Source organism: Ambystoma mexicanum, chromosome 1p, assembly GCF_040938575.1.
Source record: "Ambystoma mexicanum isolate Mex_15411 chromosome 1p, UKY_AmexF1_1, whole genome shotgun sequence".
Classification (NCBI taxonomy): domain Eukaryota; kingdom Metazoa; phylum Chordata; class Amphibia; order Caudata; family Ambystomatidae; genus Ambystoma; species Ambystoma mexicanum.
Window position 1 is genome coordinate 728,204,099 of NC_090921.1, and position 20,556 is coordinate 728,224,654.

At 47.0% G+C, this 20,556-nt stretch overlaps 1 protein-coding gene across 5 annotated transcripts in view; it reads right to left on the reverse strand.

The window, feature by feature from the left end:
• Positions 1–13,468: 13,468 nt before the first annotated feature.
• The window catches only part of ADAM15 (ADAM metallopeptidase domain 15), a 583,228-nt gene continuing 576,140 nt past the window's right edge, over positions 13,469–20,556 (reverse strand). For all 5 annotated transcript variants that reach the window (XM_069650163.1, XM_069650162.1, XM_069650165.1 and 2 more), the window contains one exon: positions 13,469–14,306. In XM_069650163.1, the coding sequence (XP_069506264.1) occupies positions 14,252–14,306 (55 nt within the window). In that variant the 3' untranslated portion in view covers positions 13,469–14,251. The remainder of the gene's footprint in view (positions 14,307–20,556) is intronic.

The window sequence follows — 20,556 nt, forward strand, 5'->3', positions numbered from 1 at the left end:
CTGCTGTACCGAACTCAAGAGCAGACACTAATAAATGTGTCCATTACTCAGGAGTACATGAAATTTAAGGCAGCACCTCCAGTATGCATTTGCGTATGCTCAGCGCAATTTAGAAATGTCAGCAGAAGGGATGAAGACCTATTATGACCTAAAGACCACCTAGAAAGAATATGAGGTAGGGGACAAGGTTTACCTGTACAATTTTCAAAGGAATTAGGTCAAGGAGTGGAAATTCTTGCCATCTTGGCGTGGTGCCTTTGAAATTGTAGATAAAATATCACCTGTTGCCTACAAGATCTGCATCGCAAAAGGAGAACAGACAGAAGAAAAATGGGTCCACATCAATTAGTTGAAAAGCTGTCATGCCAGACATGCTTTACGACTGATTGAAGAGCCAACTGAAAGTCAAGCAGAGGAACCAACTGAGGAATGAACAGGAAGGATGAAAAATCAGATGAAATTACGAGGAATATATATATAACCGAGTAATTTACTTGGCGCTCACTGTGAACAGGAAGAAAATAGAAAAAATAGGTTTTGTGAAATGGTGGAAATGACAATGCATTACTTACCGTAAAAGCATTTCTGATGGTTGTATCTGCTTAGATTCACATGCTGTGCATAGGTCCGACATCCAGTGGTCACTGCGGAGTATTGCATTTTGTAGTCGAAAAGGGGACGTTGACAAGGCGTGTCTGTAACACTAACCCTATAGTGACGTGCGTTGTACCCACAATCCCTCACGCGTCGAGGTCCCTCTGTTTGTATTTTTCTGCCCTGAGGGAGCCTTCTAGACGTGAGTGAGTACAGAAACGAGAGAAATATAGTAGAGGATGTCTATGTTCCTTCCATCCGAGCGGGGAGGAAGGGCGGGCGCATGTGAATCTAAGCAGATACAACCATCAGAAATGCTTTTACGGTAAGAAATGCATTGTCTTCTGATGTTTGTTAATCTGCTTAGAATCACATGCTGTGCATAGACTAGCGAGCAGTACCCGGAGTTGGCGGTGGGTTATGAGAAGGAACAGTAGAGAAAAGATGTCTTAATACTGCCTGTCCCACCTGGGAGTCAGATCTAGAGTGTGCATCTGAACAGTAGTGTTTTGTAAAGGTGTGCACAGAACTCCAGGTAGCCGCTTTGCAGATGGACTCAAGGGGAACATTTGCAATGAATGCTATGGAAGCCCCAGTGCCTCGAGTGGAATGTGCTCTTGGCTTGAAGGGTAGTTCTCTCTTAGCAAGAGTGTAACAGAGAGTGATGCATTGTACAATCCATCTAGATATAGTGGACTTAGAGACTGCATCTCCTTCTCTTCCTGCTGCCACCGAGACAAAGAACTGATTAGTCTTTCTCAGTGATCTGGTTCTTTCCATGTAGAACATGACAGCTCTGCGTACATCTAGTGTATGTAGACTTTTTTCTCCCAAGCTGGAAGGGTTTTGAAAGAACGTTGGTAGTTCTATAGATTGGTTTACATGAAATTTCAAGATGAATTTTGGTGCAAACCTTGGGTGTATGCGAAGAACCACCTTATCCTTGTGAACTGATACGAAGGGGTCTAGTACAGAAAGAGCCTGTAGTTCACTTACTCTCCTAAAGGAGGTGATAGCTATTAGGAAAGCAGTCTTAAGAGTGAGGTATTTAAGAGTTGCCTTGTGCATGGGTTCGAAGGAGTGCCCATGAGTCTATAAAGTACCACGTTTAAGTCCCATCCGGGAGCTGGGTTAGCTATCGGGGGGTGTATTCTCTTTACCCCTTCCATAAAGGCCTTGATAACTGGTATCTTCCACCACGACACTTTAAGTTGGGAAGTGGTGTATGCAGAAAGTGCCGCTAGGTGGACTTTAATGGAATTAAACACTAGACCTGAATCCAGTAAATGGGTTAAGTACAGAATAATGTTAGTGGCAGAGCAGTCAACCGGGTTGATGTTCTTACTTCTACACCAGATGACAAATCTTTTCCACTTGCTAGAATAGCAGTGGCGAGTATTAGGTTTTCTGGCTTCCCTGAGGATGTCCATACATCTCTGAGGGAGATGTAAATGTCCAAATTCTATGATCTCAGGAGCCAGGCTGCTAAGTTCATGGTCTGAGGGCATGGATGCAGTGTCCTGCCCTTGTCTTGTGACAGCATGTTGTACGGGCAGGGAAGTTTCATTGGGGGAGATAGGGACATCTCCATCAAGTGAGCGAACCATGGCTGCCGGGCCCACATTGGGGCTACTAGTATGGTAACCTGCTCTTGGTGCATCTTGTGCACCACTTTGTTGAGGAGGGGAGTCGGGGGAAAGGCGTAAACAAATTTCCCTGACCATTGAATCAACAGACCGTTCCCCTTGGACTGGTTCTGGGGGTACCTGGAGGCGTAACTTTGGCATTGTGAGTTCTCCAGGGTTGCGAACAGGTCTATTTCCGGGAAACCCCATTGCGTGAAGACGTCTAAGACGATGTTTTCGTGTAATTGCCATTCATACTCTTTGGGAAGGGCAAGTCTCTGCTGAGTTTGTCTGCTAGCAGATTGAGTTCCCCTGGTACATGTTGTGATAGTAGGAACATGTTGTGTTTGAGAGCCCACTTCCATATATTCTGGGACAGCTTGGACAGTCCTGGAGAGTGAGTGCCCCCTTGCTTGTTGAGATAGTGCATGGCTGTGGTGCTGTCTGTGAGGACCATCACTGTCTTTCCTTGTAAGTGTTCCTGAAAGGCTTTCAGTGCTTTGAACACTGCTAATAGTTCCAGCAGGTTTATATGCTTGGATGCTAAGCTCGGAGTCCACACTCCGTGAGCAGTCTGATGGGATAGGTGAGCCCCCCATCCTGTAAGGGATGCGTCTGTGGTTAGAGTGGCTTCCACTGCGGGTGTGGCAAATGTTTTCCCTAATAACAGGTTTTCCTTTGTCCACCACCGTAGCGAGAGAACCAAGGCCTGCGAGACCACCACCAGATCGTCCCATTGTCCGCTGGCCTGACACCACTGGCTGTAGAGCCACTCTTGCATTGGGCGCATGCGCAGGCGCGCGTGAGGTACCAAATAAATACATGACGCCATCATCCCTAGCAAGCGCATTGCTTTGCGTACCGTCACCTCTCGACCTGCCACATATTGGGGGATCTGAAACAGCATGTTTTGGACCCTCTCGTTGGAGGGGAAGACGAGGCTGTCCTTTGTTCGAATTAGAGCCCCTAGGAATTGTTTGATTTGGCTGGGGTCTAAGCTGGACTTCTTTTCGTTGATGGAGAAGCCCAGTTGGGACAAAAGGTCTACGGTCCTTTGGGTATTGGAGAAGCATGTTTCGTAAGAATCCCCTGTTATGAGCCAGTCGTCGAGGTACGGGTAAACTGGGATGGATAATCTGCGCAGGTGGGCCGCTGCCACTGCCAGTACTTTCGTAAATACCCTTGGTGCAGATGCTATCCCGAAGGGTAGTACTCTGAACTGATAGTGTTTGTTCTCTATCTTGAACCTGAGGTATTTTCTGTGCGCTGGCAACATTAAAATATGAAAGTATGCATCTTTCATGTCTAGTGTTATCATGTAATCCCCCTGTGATAACAGTGGGATTACTTCCTGCAAGGTCACCATACGAAACTTTTGGGGTTTGACAAAGTTGTTCGCTGGGCGCAGATCTAATACAGGGCGTATGGTTAAGTCCTTTTTGGGTACAAGGAAGTACACTGAATAAATACCTTCTGTTACCTGAGCTAGGGGGACAGCCTCTATAGCTTCTTTTTTCAGTAGCTCTTCTACTTCTTGAAGAAGAATAGTGAGGTGTTCCGGTGTCATGCGTCGGTTCCGTGGGGGTCTGTATTTCGGGGAACCGTTGAATTCGATGCAGTATCCGTTGGCTATGGTGGATAATAGCCAGCGGTCTGACGTTATTCCCTCCCATGCTGAAAGGAACGATGTTAGCCGGCCCCCGACCGGTGATGCATGGGAGGGGACCCGAATCTTTGGGTCATTTGTTGGTATTGGGCGTGGGGCCTTTTGGACTGGAGCCGCGCCCTCTTCCTTTGCCACGACGTTGGCCTCTTTGACTGAACCGGTTGCTTTGGTTAGAGGGCCAGTTGGTAGCAGAGTAAAATTGTTGTTGGCTTTGCTGCTGGCGTTGGCCACGAAAGGAGCGTCTATTGCCATAGCTGCGTCTGTTAGGTGGCCTAGAAATTTGGTCAAGAGTCTTGATGGTATCAAACTCCTTCTTCGCATGTTCTAGGGCCTCATCAACTGCTTTCCCAAACAGATGTGTTTGCTCTATGGGCTTATTTATTAGGGAAGCCTGAGTTTCTGGCTTAAATCCTGAATTGCGCAGCCAGACATGGCGTTTGAGAAGTATTCCCTGAACCAGGGAGCGGCCAGCTGTCTCTGCGGCATCTAAGGAGTTCTTTACGATGCCCTGGTTTACAAGAGTTCCCTCTGATATAGTAGCCAACAGGCGTGAACGCAGGGGTTCTGGTGCGTCCTCTGCTTCGCTGCGCAGCTTGCTCCACTGTGCATCTGCGTAGCTAGCTAGTAGGGAATTGTTATTCGCGATCCTGGTTGAGAAGGTGGCGGATGTCGTGATTCTCTTCCCAAGTGCATAGAGCTTCTTGCCCTCTGGTGCCTCACTAGTAGATAGTGGTACCCCCGCTCTCTTTCTTGTGTTAGTCACTACCAGAGAGTCCGGAATAGAATGTCCCCTGATGTACAAAGGGTCAGAAGACGAAGGGCTGAAGAGCTTTTCTATCCGAGGGTTGACCCCTCTGACTAAGGCCGGATTGGAAAGGGAAGGAGTTATTCTTCTCTTTATAGAAGCCAGGAGCGGAATGGACTGGCTGACCGGGGCTTTTTCTTTAATAACCTTTTCTACAAAGTCTATGTCCGGAAGGGTCTCCCCTGTGTCTATTTCAAAATGCGCTGCTGCCTTGTGTAATAGTGCATTAAGTGAAGGCTGGTCATCTATGGGGGAGGTGTTCCCAATAGGTGAGTCCTTGGGAGGAGAAGGATGAAAGACATCAGGGTCTGAGTGCACTGATGGGGATTGCCAAGGCTGCACTGATGGGGAGTGCCAGGGCTGTGAGGTAGCTGTATCTTCTTCAAAAGCTCCTGCGCTAGTGTAAGGGTCTTCCTCAAACCTCTCCTCCTCAAGTTCTTCCTCTCCACCTAAACACTCCTCATCTTCCTGGAGGTATTGCTCCTCTTCAGTGAGGTCATATGCATCTGTAGAAGGGGGAAACAGCCTAGGAATCTTGACCCTAGGGTCATCCTGGGTCCATTCTCTTGGTCTTTTGGGTGTGGGTGGGTTTTGGCTACCCAAAAACCTCTCCATCTTTTCCATACAAGATTGGAGTCTTTCCAGGGTCTCATGGGGAACCCCTGAATAGTCTAGAGGGGGGAAATCAGAGTTTTCACCTTCAAAACGCTTCGAACGCTCCCACAACGTCGACGAAATGTTTCCGTCGCCCTCAGAAAAGCCCTCCGGTAGTTCAGAAGTGCCTTTAGATGGATGGGGCAGTTCCTGGCTACTCTTGTGCTTTTTTGGTGTTTCTATATCCTTGGGTGCAGTATTCGACGTCTGTTTCGTCGTCCGCTTACGTTTGTCCTCGGAAACAATTCTCGCCACACTCTCGACGACGAGTTCGTCAGTCGAGGGTTCTGGAGTCGGCGTTGCCTGCGTTGCGCGTTGTTTTTCGACGGCCGCTCTATGGAGCGTTACGTCGGATGTTTTTGAGGTAGCGCCCGTATTAGATAAAAGCCCAATCGCTGGTCGCGGCTGCGTTTGCGGGTGGGGCTTGAGACCCTTGCGGTCTGAGGTCGACGCCGGAGTGCCCTGCGTCCCCTTCGGCGCTGGTGGATCCTTCGTCCTGGACGAAGAAGAGCCGTGGGTTGTGTGCTTAGGCCTATGGGGTCTGTGTGCGTCCTTGTCGCCGGTGTGTTCATCCCCATAAGCAGGGCGTGAGCCGAGCCCGTCGGGGCCGGGGACGGACGTCGAGGAGCGCGAGCGCTCCTTCTGGGGGTTAATGACTTCCGTAACGGACGTCGAGTTATCACCCTCCTCGTCACTTTCTGTAACAGCGGCGGCGGGTGAGGAAACTGACTTCGACATTGCGTAGTCCGCCCACCTCTTAACTTTCCGTTCTTTAAGAGTTCTTGGTTTCAAGAGCTTACAGGCCGCGCAGCTGTCCTCTTTATGATCGAGGGGCAAGCAACGATTACAGAGCTTGTGTTTGTCCTTCCAAGTGTATTTGCCCCTACAGCGTGGGCAAAACTTAAAAGGTGTCCTCTCCATAGCTGAGCCAATACAAACTAGTGATAACAACCCCAAGGGAAAGATAGGGGAGAAAGAAAGACATTCTCGACGAGAAGGTAAAAGTTGGAAACCCCCACTCTCCCTACTGTATGTTGGCCGGCGAGGCCTGGCCACGTGTTCGGCAGCGCCGAAGGATCTCCTCCGTCTCTTCTCCTCCGTCGAAAACTTGCTCGGCGGAGAAACAGCTTCACAGCTAACGTCGAGGGGAGGGATCTTTTAACAGTAAGTATATATTAAGGACCGAGGTCCGTAGTAATTGTTTAGCAATGTCTCTCTAGGAGCTCCGCGTAAGGCGACCATAAGCTGGGCGGAAAAAAACAATCTGAGGGACCTCGACGCGTGAGGGATTGTGGGTACAACGCACGTCACTATAGGGATAGTGTTACAGACACGCCTTGTCGACGTCCCCTTTTCGACTACGAGAAACAAAATGCAATACTCCGCAGTGACCACTGGATGTCGGACCTATGCACAGTATGTGATTCTAAGCAGATTAACAAACATCAGAAATCTTTTTATATCTGTATGCTGTTTCTGTCAATTCTACGTATATTTTCTGGGGAAATACGTATGTAAAAAATACTGAACCTCTTTCTCTTTCTATTATTAGAGAACTAACCTCCTTAAATTCCAGCCTGGAGGTGTGAGGGGAGTCCGGTGAGAACCCCAGAGACACCAGAAAAGAAGGAAGAAAGGGGGTGCCATGCCACAGCCTCCAACCCAAAGAGGGAAGGGGAGGCTGGAGTACCCACTCCCTAATGAAGGAAGAAATGGGGTGCTGTGACACACACCCCAACCCAAAAATGGAACGGGAGGCTGGAGTGCCCACTTCCTAATGAAAGAGAATGGGGGTGCTGTGCTACACCCCCCAACCGAGAGAATGATGGAGAGACTGAAGCACACTCTCCTTAATGATGGAAATTGAACCGGATAGGCTCCAACAGAAAATGTAATATAACGAAAACAAAAAAGGGGACGCTAAGGAAACCCCTGTCTGCCCTGCTCTTGCCCATTAAACAGTCATGGACGAACGGGGGGAGCATGTGGGGTGCATTCAAAGGCCCCAAACTGAAGGTCCCTTTCACCTGAAAAACAAGATTTTTCAACACTGACAAAAAACAGCTTTCCATCTGTGGCTGCAAGTGAAAACTGAAGGTACCTTTCACATGAAAAGCAGGATCTTTAAACGTGGACACAAAACGGCTGTTAACAGACAAATGTCAGGCAAAAAGACATGGGGATTCATTACGAGTCTGGCGGTAGCCATGCCGGTGAAACCGTCATGCTGCCGCCGCACCGGTAGTGATTTACCGGTGCCAGATTTGCCGGAATTACCGGGGCATTACAGCCACAGTAGTCCGGTAAATACAGTGCCGCCAAGGAAACCCCAGTATGCCCTGCTCTTGCCCACTAAACAGTCATGGACGAACGGGGGGAGCATGTGGGGTGCATTCAAAGGCCCGAAACTGAAGGTCCCTTTCACCTGAAAAACAAGATTTTTCAACACTGACAAAAACCAGCTTTTAACAGACAAAAAACAGCTGTTAACAGACAAATGTCAGGCAAAAAGACATGGGGATTCATTACGAGTCCGGCGGTAGCCATGCCGGTGAAACCGGCATGCTGCCGCCGGACCAGTAGTGATTTACTGGTGCCAGATTTGCCGGAATTACCAGGGCATTACAGCCCCAGTGGTCCGGTAAATACAGTGCCGCTAAATAAACCCCACTCTGCCCTGCTCTTTCCCACTAAACAGTCATGGACGAATGGGGGGAGCATGTGGGGTGCATTCAAAGGCCCCAAACTGAAGGTCCCTTTCACCTGAAAAACAAGATTTTTCAACACTGACAAAAAACAGCTTTCCATCTGTGGCTGCAAGTGAAAACTGAAGGTACCTTTCACATGAAAAGCAGGATTTTTAAACGTGGACACAAAATGGCTGTTAACAGACAAATGTCAGGCAAAAAGACATGGGGATTCATTATGAGTCCGGCGGTAGCCATGCCGGTGAAACCGTCATTCTGCCGCTGGACCGGTAGTGATTTACCGGTGCCACATTTGCCGGGATTACCGGGGCATTACAGCCCCAGTGGTCCGGTAAATACAGTGCCGCTATGGAAACCCCAGTCTGCCCCGCTCTTGCCGACTAAACAGTCATGGACGAACGGGGGGAGCATGTGGGGTGCATTCAAAGGCCCCAAACTGAAGGTCCCTTTCACCTGAAAAACAAGATTTTTCAACACTGACAAAAAACAGCTTTTAACAGACAGAAAACGGCTGTTAACAGACAAATGTCAGGCAAAAAGACATGGGGATTCATTACGAGTCCGGCGGCAGCCATGCCGGTGAAACCGGCATGCTGCCGCCAGACCGGTAGTGATTTACCAGTGCCAGATTTGCCAGAATTACCAGGGCATTACAGCCCCAGTGGTCCGGTAAATACAGTGCCGCTAAGGAAACCCCAGTCTGCCCTGCTCTTGCCCACTAAACAGTCATGGACGAACGGGGGGAGCATGCGGGGTGCACTCAAAGGCCCCAAACTGAAGGTCCCTTTCACCTGAAAAACAAGATTTTTCAACACTGACAAAAAACAGCTTTGCATCTGTGGCTGCAAGTGAAAACTGAAGGAACCTTTCACATGAAAAACAGGATTTTTAAACGTGGACACGAAACGGCTGTTAACAGACAAATGTCAGGCAAAAAGACATGGGGATTCATTACGAGTCCGGCGGTAGAAATGGCGGTGGAACTGGCATGCTGCCGCCGGATCGGTAGTGATTTACCGGTGCCAGATTTGCCGGAATTACCGGGGTATTACAGCCCCAGTGGTCCGGTAAATACATTGCCGGCAATTCTGTTAATCCCCATTCCTGTGGAGTCCCATAGGACTCCACGGGAATATGGGCCATGGAAACACTGGCACCATGTCATAATGGTGCCGGTGTTTCCGTGCAACTCTGTGGGCGGGTGCTGTTCTGCCCACCAGGTCTGACCTGGCGAGCGGGACGGCACCTGCCTGCAGAACTCGTAGTTTGTCAGTCTGGAAAACGGTGCCTGTACGGTTCTACCAGTACCATTCCGGATCAGCAAACCTGTAATGAGGGCCAAGGTGTGAAGTGACAAAAAGTAATGTATATTATGTTTCACATACAAAATACCAGTGACATTTGAAAAGCCACTTTGTTTTCCATGGAAAAATGTCTGTCGGCCCAAGACAACCCCTTTTGGCGTGTGGGTGGGCAAACTTCACAAAGAAATCCCCCCACTGCAAGTCTGAAAGTTACATCCACCATCTAATTACAACTGTAACACAGTGTGTCCTTCTAACGGTGTGGAAAGCTCACTGTTCCCCAGACTTGCTGGCTCTGAAGGAAAGTGATAGCAGAGAAGCTCCCCCTGGCTGGAGCATGACTAAAAGATGTAAATACTGGGGGCTATAACTTGAAAGAGCAAACAACCAACTTCAAATAGACTCATAAAAAAAAGCTCTGGTCACAGGCTGGCATGGGGGGGCAGCTGGCTGGATGAAGCAGATCTCCCATTTGCTGAACATACAGATTTACAATTCATTTAAAAGCACTACTATAACATATGCCTTTTCCCAGCCACCAAAAGGCAGATTTTCTTCATTTTGGTACCATTTTATAGGTAATTTCCAGGCGATTTTGGAGATATAAAATTCATGCACCTACGAGTTAGGGAACCGTAACAGCCAGGTAAACTAGCTTTCTTGCTGATCTGAAAATATCCAGAATATAAGTGTTGGCGAAATGGTGAAGGGTAAAATTAGGAATATGGGGTAGGAAATTAAATGTTCAAACTGTTACGCTTTTTATGGAAATGACAGAAAAGTGCCACAAGGCCGTGCAACGTGGTGCAGACCTTGCTGTCGTCTTCTTTATTCCCCATGATTAACTGAAAAGGAAAGTTATGGCAGTTGCTAGTAAAATTATGAAGTTTTGCTACATAACTAGCCAAAGATTTGACAGGAGAACAAATGGGGATTGTAAATGGGGCTGCCATATGTCTTCTGCAGACTCTTTAATCAATCCGTTGAGATGGTCTGGAGTGGGGAGGAGAGAGAAGGGTAACTGTCCAATCCTATTTGTGTGACCTCCTGCAGGGTACTTCCCCAAGATTGTAAAGTTGGTGGTGTCACTGCTGCTATATAAAGGGGACTGCACAAGGAGCAAAGGACAGAGCTGCAGAAATGTACCATCAAAGAAGTGCTGCTGCAATTTACAATCTGACAGCTGCAAGGAAACACCAGAGGAGACTGCTGAGAGTACATCTGGGTGGAGATGTCTATTTCTAGGAAGGCCTAACCGCTGACTGGTTCCTATAGTGGAGAATGGGAGGCCATGCTTGAGAGTGGAGTGACCAGACCCCTGCCCTATCTTTCCAGAGGGTCCTGACATGCAGCTGGCTGTCCTGAACTTTAAACAGAGGCTTTCTATGTAAATAGAACTGAGCCCTGGGAGCCCAAAAGGTGGGGGAGTCTGCTTGTCTTAAATCCATTCCCTTTATAGGGAGTGGGGGAATGGGGCAAAACTGTGTAGATCCTTAGCCTATTTAATTAAAACGATTCATGTAATTAATTCCCCATTTGGTGGAACACTACAGGATGATTTTTGTTAAAATTCAAAATTTAAAAAGCTCACCTCCCAGTTTGCGTTGAAAACTATAGCCTATAATTTAATTGGGTAATCCTTTTTTGTGCTGTTGACCCCGACTTATTTAAGGAAGAGGGGTGTCTTTGTTCTTAAATAAGTCCAATCTGTTTGTACAACTTTCCCCTAACACAGGCCTTTCGGTGGAGGGGATCTGAAATCCATTATTCCCCAAATCATTCTAATTATTTTGTCCGTCTTCCCCAACACTGACCTTAGTGGGGCGGGGGGGGGGGGTGGTTTAAAAACAAACCTCTAAATCAACCTGTTTTTTATTTTAAACCAAAAGTGTGGGTGAAATCATAATTGCCATATGTATCTGTACCAATCTTGAAATCCTACTGCTAGCCTTTTAAGCCTGCAGGAAAATCAAAATTGCACAGCACTACATTTTGTAATTGTTTTGGTTATTGATCAGTTTAATTATTTCTTGAAGTGAAATTTGTAGAAAGTAAAGATTTGTTATCTGTGTTTTAAAAAAAACGAATTTGTGTAATTGATTTGAGTAACAAGAAGTTAATGGTGAGCCACAAAGAAGGTGTCACGTGTAGCTCAGTGTGATTTCTATTCCTTTTAATTTAAATAAATCCAAATATTTTTCCTGCACACCGGCCTGCTTCTTGGGTCATTGGTAGCTCAGGGGGAGGGATCCAAGAGGCATGATATGTGTCTGAAGTAGGGCCGAATAAAAGAATGTTAAAATGTTTGCTGTGCACACCTTGAATGGGGAGGGAAGGAACTCCCTGTGTTGAGAGTGGCTTCTCAATAAACCGTTACAGAAGGTGACCTCACCTCCAGCTTACCTCGAATACTTATACTGGTAATACCTACCTCACCTCTGACCTAGAACCTGGAGCTGAACTATTACCTCTGCACCATTGGCTTCTATGGACAGACTTTCATGAATTTCCAAAACTCCATAAATATACTTGAAAAATTTACTTTCCTGTAAATCTTCATTGCATAGTTGTTCCTATTTTGGTCTAGGATTGTTTAAAATTCTCAGTATATTTTCACCACCCACTTTCTATCGTGCATGCATTTCAGTGTTTAAATCACTGCATCTCACTTTTTAAAGCCCATTTACTTGTATTAACCTGTGTAATGCATTTCCTACTGGGTTTGAATGTGACTTGTGACTTGTATTGACCCTTTACTGTTTCTGTAAACACTTGACCCTAATTTAGAACTTACATGTGTGTGTATGCCCACTCAATGCTTTACTTCTACTAAAGAGTATATTGTTCACTAAGTATTCTGGGCAATCAACCATATATCGTATCATGTGCTTGTGGAATGACAAACTGTAGTTTATGATTACTGCATTCCGAACTAAGAGTGATTGACTGCTTTGTCACATCACCAAGGTGAGAATCAGGTCTAACTTGGTGGTAAATCCTGCCAAACACTACAAGTTACTTTTAAATAGCCATCAACAGGGGGAATAGAGGAAACAGAAAGATTCTCTTCTGAGCTCAGAAGGGGAGGTTAGCACTCAACCCAACAGTCCGAACCTTATCTTCTTTGGTTGATAACTCGTATGTTCGAAATACAGAATTGATTCACCTCTCATTGGGCCTCATTACAAGGTCCCCAGGTTGGAAAAAATGCTGGTAATACTGGCACCAGCATTTTTTTCGGACTATGGCAACACAAGTTTGCCGGTAGGGGCAGTTAACTAACGGCAGGCCTGACCTGCCGGGAGTTCAAGGCCATACCAGCAAATTATTGCCGTTATCACTGACACTGGTACTACCGATGCTGGTAATTCCAGCAATGCCATCCTGTAGGACTCCATAGAATGGGAACTTACTGGTATCTCTGCCGCCCGTAATACCCTGGTAATACCGGGCAGCAGTTTTGCAGATATCCTGCCGTAATTCCGACGGGATACCTGCGAAACTGTAGTGAGGGCCATTGTGTCAAGATACCTCCACTAGCAAGCTCTCTCTGCCAAGCTCCTCACATTGCTTGCCCCTGTGCCTCAAGCTCTCTACACTGTCTATCTGTTCTGCTACTTCCCTGGTCAGTCTAACAAGCTGCCAACACGTGTCCCTTCTCCACAGCCTGCCTAAATGTTCCAAACTACTTTAAGCTCACCACACAACCTTTCCATGGGACTGAAACATATTGCTATCTGCTATGCCACTGCGTGAGAGCAACCTCTGACAATGGATGGCAGCAATTCCTGGCAGCGGTGCAAATAGCCCTACGCCAATGGGTGTCCCCATTGCAACATCAATGAGAATCAGAAACCAGCGCCAAAAGCAATGCTTGACAATGGCCATCAGAAAACCCTGATAATCTGTGCCAGCAAACCCTGCCTATGGGTGCAAACATTCACCTAATGAGCATAAGAAACCACTAACAATGGGTGCCTGCGCTATCGACCACAGATTAGTTATCTCATCTAGCACAAACATAGACAAAGAAACTCTGGCAAAGGCAGACTTTAGCCCCCCACCCCCCCACACACACACACACACACACATGCATGGAAGCAAACTGCACATTCAGTTTCTGGATATTCATTTAAAACTTAATCGGTTTACAGTGGAATCCTAAGCGAATCACGAAAGCCTGCACCTTCCTGCAGGAAAACAAAAACTATGTACAACACTTCAGTTCCTTTTGTGCAAATAAGGTAGGTATTCCAGCTCCCATCAGAAGCAGAGACATAAGAAGCAGCTTTGCCTTCCCCTAGATCCCTTAAGTCTACATGCAGTCACAGACGATCAGATTCAGACTTGCAAAATTAACTGGTGCCACGTTGCCCCCTCCAATATTCCAAGCACGATTAACTTAGATGGGGAAGGATTTCCAGGAGAGTGTCCCTCAGGTAAGGCCTTGTTCTTTAGGATGGATCAGTCTTTGGTTTCTTCTCTGTGAAAGGTACAGTGAGCTAAAACGTGGTTGAAGACCCTCCTGAGTGGGCACCTTCCAAAGGGACAGGTTATTTGGCCATGTTCGTTCTCAGTAGAGGGGCTCCCAGACCTTTTTGTGAGTCTTTGGTTCTAGTTCATTTTTTCAGAGTGCACGTCCACTCTGCTGCCGCCGTCACTCTCAGGTGAAAAGCTTGGAGCTGGACAGAGGTTATGCGCTTGGGCAAGTTTCCAAGGGCATTTTCCGGCATGGGCAGTCCAGCATCCAAACCTTGGTCTCCCAATCAGCAGTGGGCAGTTGGTATCATTTTCTGCACTGGCTTGGGAAAGAGGAGATTCTCCCAGTGATAGACAGTCAGCTTAACAGCAGTAGGCACAGTCTGGTAGCTTCCCCCATGTGAGAAGCAGCCCATTTAAGTTTGTATATGGGTATCTTCGGCCAGGCCAGATGGTGGTGGTGGTGCTGGTCTGCAAAAAGGAAACATGAGTGTCAAAAAGAGGAAATAGGCCAATAAACAAGTTTTGTTTGCCCTCTGATATACATTTTGTGGACAAGCTCCAAAAATCTTTAGTGCAGGTGGAACAAGTCATCATAGCAAGGAAACCCCACAGCTTTACCAGCTTTTACAGTGCATTTTGCATTCAATGCTCCATGTTGCTTCTTGACAATTCTAACTGAAACATAAAACACCCAAAATCGGAGGGATATGTGGGAAGGACGAATGTATTGAGCTTCCATGGAAAACCAGAATGATTGTCATTTTGAGCAAAAGGTAGAGTTTCACGGAACAGCTGCTTAAATGTTAAGGACCTGCCTACCACTCTGCTTTTTAAACTCAGGGATGTGAAGTCCTGCGACCAAAGACCAAAAAGACAGCCATGACAGGAACCAGTGAATGAACTTATGGCAGGTGACATGCAGGGCCTGCTTACAGATGGCTCAATCTACATGCCGGGGGTTGTAAGCAAATCACTGCCAACTGGAACCAGTGCAGTCTAAGATAATCTAGAGGGAAAGGTTTGTGTTGTCTTAGATGAAGAACTAGATGGGCCACCACAATTTACAGTCACAGGAGATGGGGGGAGAAAATACTTGGGGAGGCACTATCAGCATAGTTGACGCAAGACATGTGAGGAACCGGGAATCAGACGAGAACAAAGAGGACTCATGTTTGTGGTTACAGATTTGTATTCAAATAATTAAAGGGGTTAGGAAATGCGTACTGTCCCTACTCTAGGAGGTATTTCCCTACCTCAATCAAAAACTATGGGTCTGCTTTGTGTCAAGATGTCCAAAGAAAAATGTCCTGTGTCTGAAATCCTATCCTAGACCTCGCATGTTAAGGGTTTTCTCTGTGGCTTGAAAAGTGCACACATGTAAAAGTTCAACAAAAAGTACAACTCCAACAAAAAGACTTCCACTTAGATGATATTAACAGTTCCTGGGTCACAGAGTCACATGGTGAGGTGATGGGTATTCAACCTAGTTTCTGGAGTATGTAGCCCATTCGTTGAAATTGTGATTATTTTGAAATCACTTGTTGTTCGCATTGATGTATAGTTATATTCTCGAAGTCATTCAAATTTTTGTGGAGTGTATTTGTGCATGTGGCAAATGTAATGGTTGTGACACAGTTGTTGTGGTACTCGTGTCTAAATGTTTCCAATACAAGAGAACCTATATATTTGTGGTTTAAAAAAAATATAACTGTTATTCATGAAATAATAAAGATGAACAAGTTACTTACCCCTGGAAACGTTCTTTCGACTGGATGTTCCTCCCACCTATTTCTCATCTTTCGACACATGTTGTTCAGCTTCAGCTGCTTTGGAAAACAAATTATGGCAAAGGTTGCTGTGCGTCAATGGCATTGACTCGATGTCCCTCGACGGCCTGCGTCGAGGATGATGTCATCGAAGGCATATACAGCACGCGCAGCGCCCATTGGCTTTAGTTCTGTTTTTCCCCTTTAACAGCAGAAATACCTGCAAAACACAGGAGTGACCCTACTCAGCCTTGATAGAACGGAAACTGTAATAGCACAGGCAATTCTACCGAGGGTTAGGATGGGAGGACGTAGAGGAATACATGGGAGGAACATCCAGTCAAAAGAATGTTATCAGGGGTAAGTAACTTGTTCTTCGAATGGATTGTGTCCCCCCACATATTCCTCATCTTTTGACAGACTTCCACAGCAGTATTTGATTTGGAGGAGGGAGTAGAATTTGACTTCATATATTTTCATTGAGTGCAGGACTGCCTTACCAAAAGGTGCCATCCTGACCAAGGGAAGATCCCAGGCAATAATGCTTTGTGAATGTGTGGATACTAGACCATGATGCCGCTTCACAAATGTTTTTATTTGGTACGCCCCTTTGCAGGGCTTTAGAGGTAGCCATACCCTGGGTGGAATGGGCCCTTAAACCTTCCGGAGGTTCCTTTCCTGCCAACCTATAACATTCTGAAATGGCCAGAAATATCCATCTGGATAAGGTCTACATAGAGACATCCTGATCCAGTTTATGACCTGTATATCGAATGAAAGGTTGGTCATCAATGCATAGACATTCTAGATACATAAAAACGTAACGCTCTACGAGGGTCTAACCTATACAGTCTTTCCTCTTCCTTGCCAGCATGAGATGGGGCTGATAGAAATAAGGTAGAACCATGTTCTGTCCTATATGGAAATCAGAAATGATTTTGGGCAAACATGAAGGTTTGACCCTTAGAACAACCCTATCCTTGTGGAAGATAGTAAAGGGTGGCTTGGACGAAAGTGCCTGCAACTGGCTCACTCTACCGGCTGATGTTAGAGCTAACAATAAAATGTTTTTTTAAGGTTAACAGGTGCAGGAGCGGAACTTCCCAGTTCTCTACGAATGTGTCTTGTAGAGCTCTTCTTGGGAAAAATTCCCTGGAGCAATACAGTTTGCACTTCCGGTTGACACCAGTCGCAACCAGACCCACTTGAGGGGTTCCCCAAAGGTTGAAGATCTCTTGAAGGACTTCCTGAACTCGTGGGAGACTGTGCTCTGCCTGCCCAGAGTGCCCGCCGCCGTGTTCTCCTCTCCGGCTAGGTGAACTGCCGAAAGAGAGATTCCTTCTTGTATTTGCCCAGTACCACAGCAGCATCCGTCACTACTGTTATCTCCGGCCATGGATGACAAACGGGTTCTCCCTTCAGAATATTGTCCTTGCAGGCCCACCACAGAAGATCCTGTGCGAACCTGCTTGGAACCTGAAGTAAGTCTGACATTTTTCCTGAGAACTGGGACCATTGAGTTCTTATAGCCCATTGAAGGGATCTCATTCTCAGACGGGTCTCTGGCACCAGATAAATGGATTCCATGAGGCCGAGCAACCTCCAAATATCAAAGGCCGGAAGACTGTGGGCATTCTGAAACTTGGTAAACATCTGAAGAATGTCTTGAGCCCTCACCTCGGGTGGCAAGCTCGTTTCCAAGGAAGTATCCAGTGCAGCTGGAGTTTTTTAGAAGGTGTCATATGGGACTACTTGTCAATGAGGGAGAAGCCCAGTCTGTGGGGAGAGTGGCAGGTGACGTTGAGATGATCCCAGGCTTGTTCTGGGGAACGCGCTCTGGTCAGTCAATCGTCCAGGTAGAGGAAGACGTGAATCCCCCCTCTCCTGAGATTTGCTGCCACCACTGCCATCAGTTTGGTGAAAACCCTTAGTGTGGAGGTCAGCCGAATGGAAGAACTCAAAATTGATAATGACAACCGCCAACTGCAAACCTCAGGTGTTTTCTGTGCTTGCGATGGATTGGCACAAGAAAATAAGCATCCTGAATGTCCAATGACACCAACCAATCCTGGAGTTGGAGAGCCTGAATGATCTGAGAAAGTGTGACCACCTTGAACCTGTCCTTCCTGATGGGTCCAAGATGGGTCTCAATCCTCCGTCCTTCTTGGGTATTAGGAAATAAGGGGAATACCATCCCTTGTTCCTCTCCGCTACAGGCACTGGTTCTTTAGCAGCTTTCTCTAGCAGGTTTAAAATCTCATGCACAAGGAGCGGATCCGGAATCCTCAAAGAGTGGCTCCCCGGTGGATTGTTCCGAGGTATCCTTATAAACAGAAGGCAGTTACTGTGGGCTACGGTTTCTAGAGATCAAGCATCCAAAGTAATGTCTTGCCATTCTTCTAGATCCTGAGACAGCCTGCCCCACCCACTGGTGAACTGTGACTCAAGACCTCAGAGAGGTTTTGAGGTGGCTGATGCAGCGGCAGATGGTAAGGAAGCTACTGCTTGAGCTGGCTTTGCACCCCTTCCTCATCCATCATGAGGACATTTTCTTTGGCCCCTATGACTGGCCATTCCTCTCGCCCTTCAAACTGAGGAGTAGTAGCGAAAAGATCTACCACTCCTAGGTTGTCCACTAGGTCGAAAAGCCTGAATAGCGGCGCCTAAAGATTTGGCTGCCGCCTTCGAGGTCTGCAACTTCTCAAGACTCTCGTCAGCCTTGTTGCCAAAAAGGTGAGACCTGTCAAAAGGCATGTTGAGGAGTCTGGATTGCACATCCGGTGCAAAACCCGACTTCCGCAACCAGGCAAACCTGCGCATAACGGTGCTGGTAGCTATGGCTCTGCTGATGCTATCAGCATAATCCAAACCTGACTGAAGAGACTCGCACATGGCCTCTTTGCTGTCTCTCACTATAGCTAAGAAGCTATCTCTTTCATCCCCTTCGGGAATGTGCTCTGCCACCATGCAAATGCAGTCCCATAGAGTGAACGTAAACTTTGCGAGGGTGTAGTTGGCAGATTTTAGTGCCATGCTCCCTGCAGAGAATACCTTTCTTGCCCATCCATCTACGCGTTTGCCGTCCCTATCAGGAGGGATGGTAGGGTACACCGCTTGTTTTGATGTTGCAGTAGCTGCTTGCACCACCAGACTCTCCGGAGTGGGGTGTCTTGAGAGGTAGTCGGGGTCACTACTTGGAGGGTGGTACTTCTTAGTCAAGTTTTTATGAACTGCTGGATTGGTCTCTGGTGTATCCCAGTTCTGGCCACCCTTTTCTGCACGGAAATATGGAATAGTAAGATGGGGTCCGACTGTGGACCTTGTCTAGAATGTCAATAAGATCGTCCTGTTCGTATGGTAATGGAGGCCTACTCAAACCCATGTAATCTACAACCTTGGACATGAGTTGCCTGTAGGATGCATCCGCCTGCTCGCCATCCTCTGGTTTCCCAAATTCTAGTTCAGATGAGGTATCAACCCCACTTGCAGTCTGCAGATTATCATAAAGGTCCCTTATCCTGGACTCTTCCGCAATGAAACTCTCTGGTACATTAGCGTACCATGTAGTAGGCCAAATGGGGCCTCTTCATCAGACTGCTCCTTTTCTTCCTATATTGAAGAAAGAGACTTAAAAAAATCTTTCCTAGGTAGTTTTGTCAGGAATCATGGGTTTTGACAGAATTGGCTTTGCCGCTGTAGTAGTCGTTGAGGTTTTCTTTATCAGCGCAATTGGTTTAAGTGGGTCGCTCAGCGTCGACGACAAAGGTGGTAAAGATGGCGCAGCTGGCGTCAAAGTCTTCGGCCTCGATGTTGACGTTGAGGGTTTGGCAGGCGTCTAAGGCGTCGAAGGTATCGATGGCATTGATGACCTCGGCCTCGACTTGTGTTTATGGTTCGAGTGATCCTTCGATGTTACATCGGATCGAGGTCACGAAGGCTCACGATGCGCATCGGCCCTTTGTCCCGTCCTCGAGGGCGCCCAAGACTTAGGCTGAGAACTTTCTTTCCTGGCTTCTTTCGAAGGCGCAGTAGGAGCATGGCTTGGTTTTGGCTTTTCGAAAATTTTAAGCATTTCTGCCCTCAAGTCCTCTCACTCGGCCAGAGTGGATTTCTTGGTTGGACAAGCAACTCTTTCTGGGGAAGGGTCCGACGATGAAGTCGACGAAGGCAACCTACGGTGCCTTCTCTTCAACTTCTTTGAGTGGTGTGAGCTGCTCCTCGACCTGGACCGCTTGGCCTTCTTCCAAAAAGGAGAGTCACTTCTCGACTAGTCAGTAGAAGGTTTCACGGATCGGGTAGGGGATTTAGAGATTTTGCTTCAGCTTCCCCTTCCGTTCCCTCAAGGCCTTTCCAGTCATAGACTGGCACTTGGATCAGTCGGAGGTGTCATGGTCTGCTGTGAGGCACCACAAACAGATTCGGCGCGGATCAGTCAGGGACATTTTCGATCTACAATCCCAACATTTTTTTAAACCGAACTTCGGAGTCGTCGGTTTCGATATTGAAAATATCTCAATGTCAAAGTTTAACAAAGACGGCACAAGATGTGAAGAAGGTCGCAGTATTTCGTTGAAGTTATCGCTGTAGCAGAAAAATGGAACAGAAGCCAATGGGCGCTGCGCGCACTCTATATGCCTTTGATGACATCATCCTCTACAGAGGCCTTTGAGGGACACCGAGTCGACGCCATCGATGCACAGCGCCCTCTGCCAGAAAAAATCTGAAGCTGGACAGCATGTGTCGAAAGATGAGGAATACGTGGAAGGACACAATCCATTAGAAATATATTTTCTTACACCTTGTGATTTATGTAGCATTCTCTCCTGAGGTTTTCTTATTTGATTCAAATTGAAGTGAGGGGATCCTTTTTTGTGCATAAATTTGTTAAAGTACCCAGCGTATCCCCTTTCTATCTGGGTCCCTCTGTTTGTGTTTAAATAACCCAGGCTCAC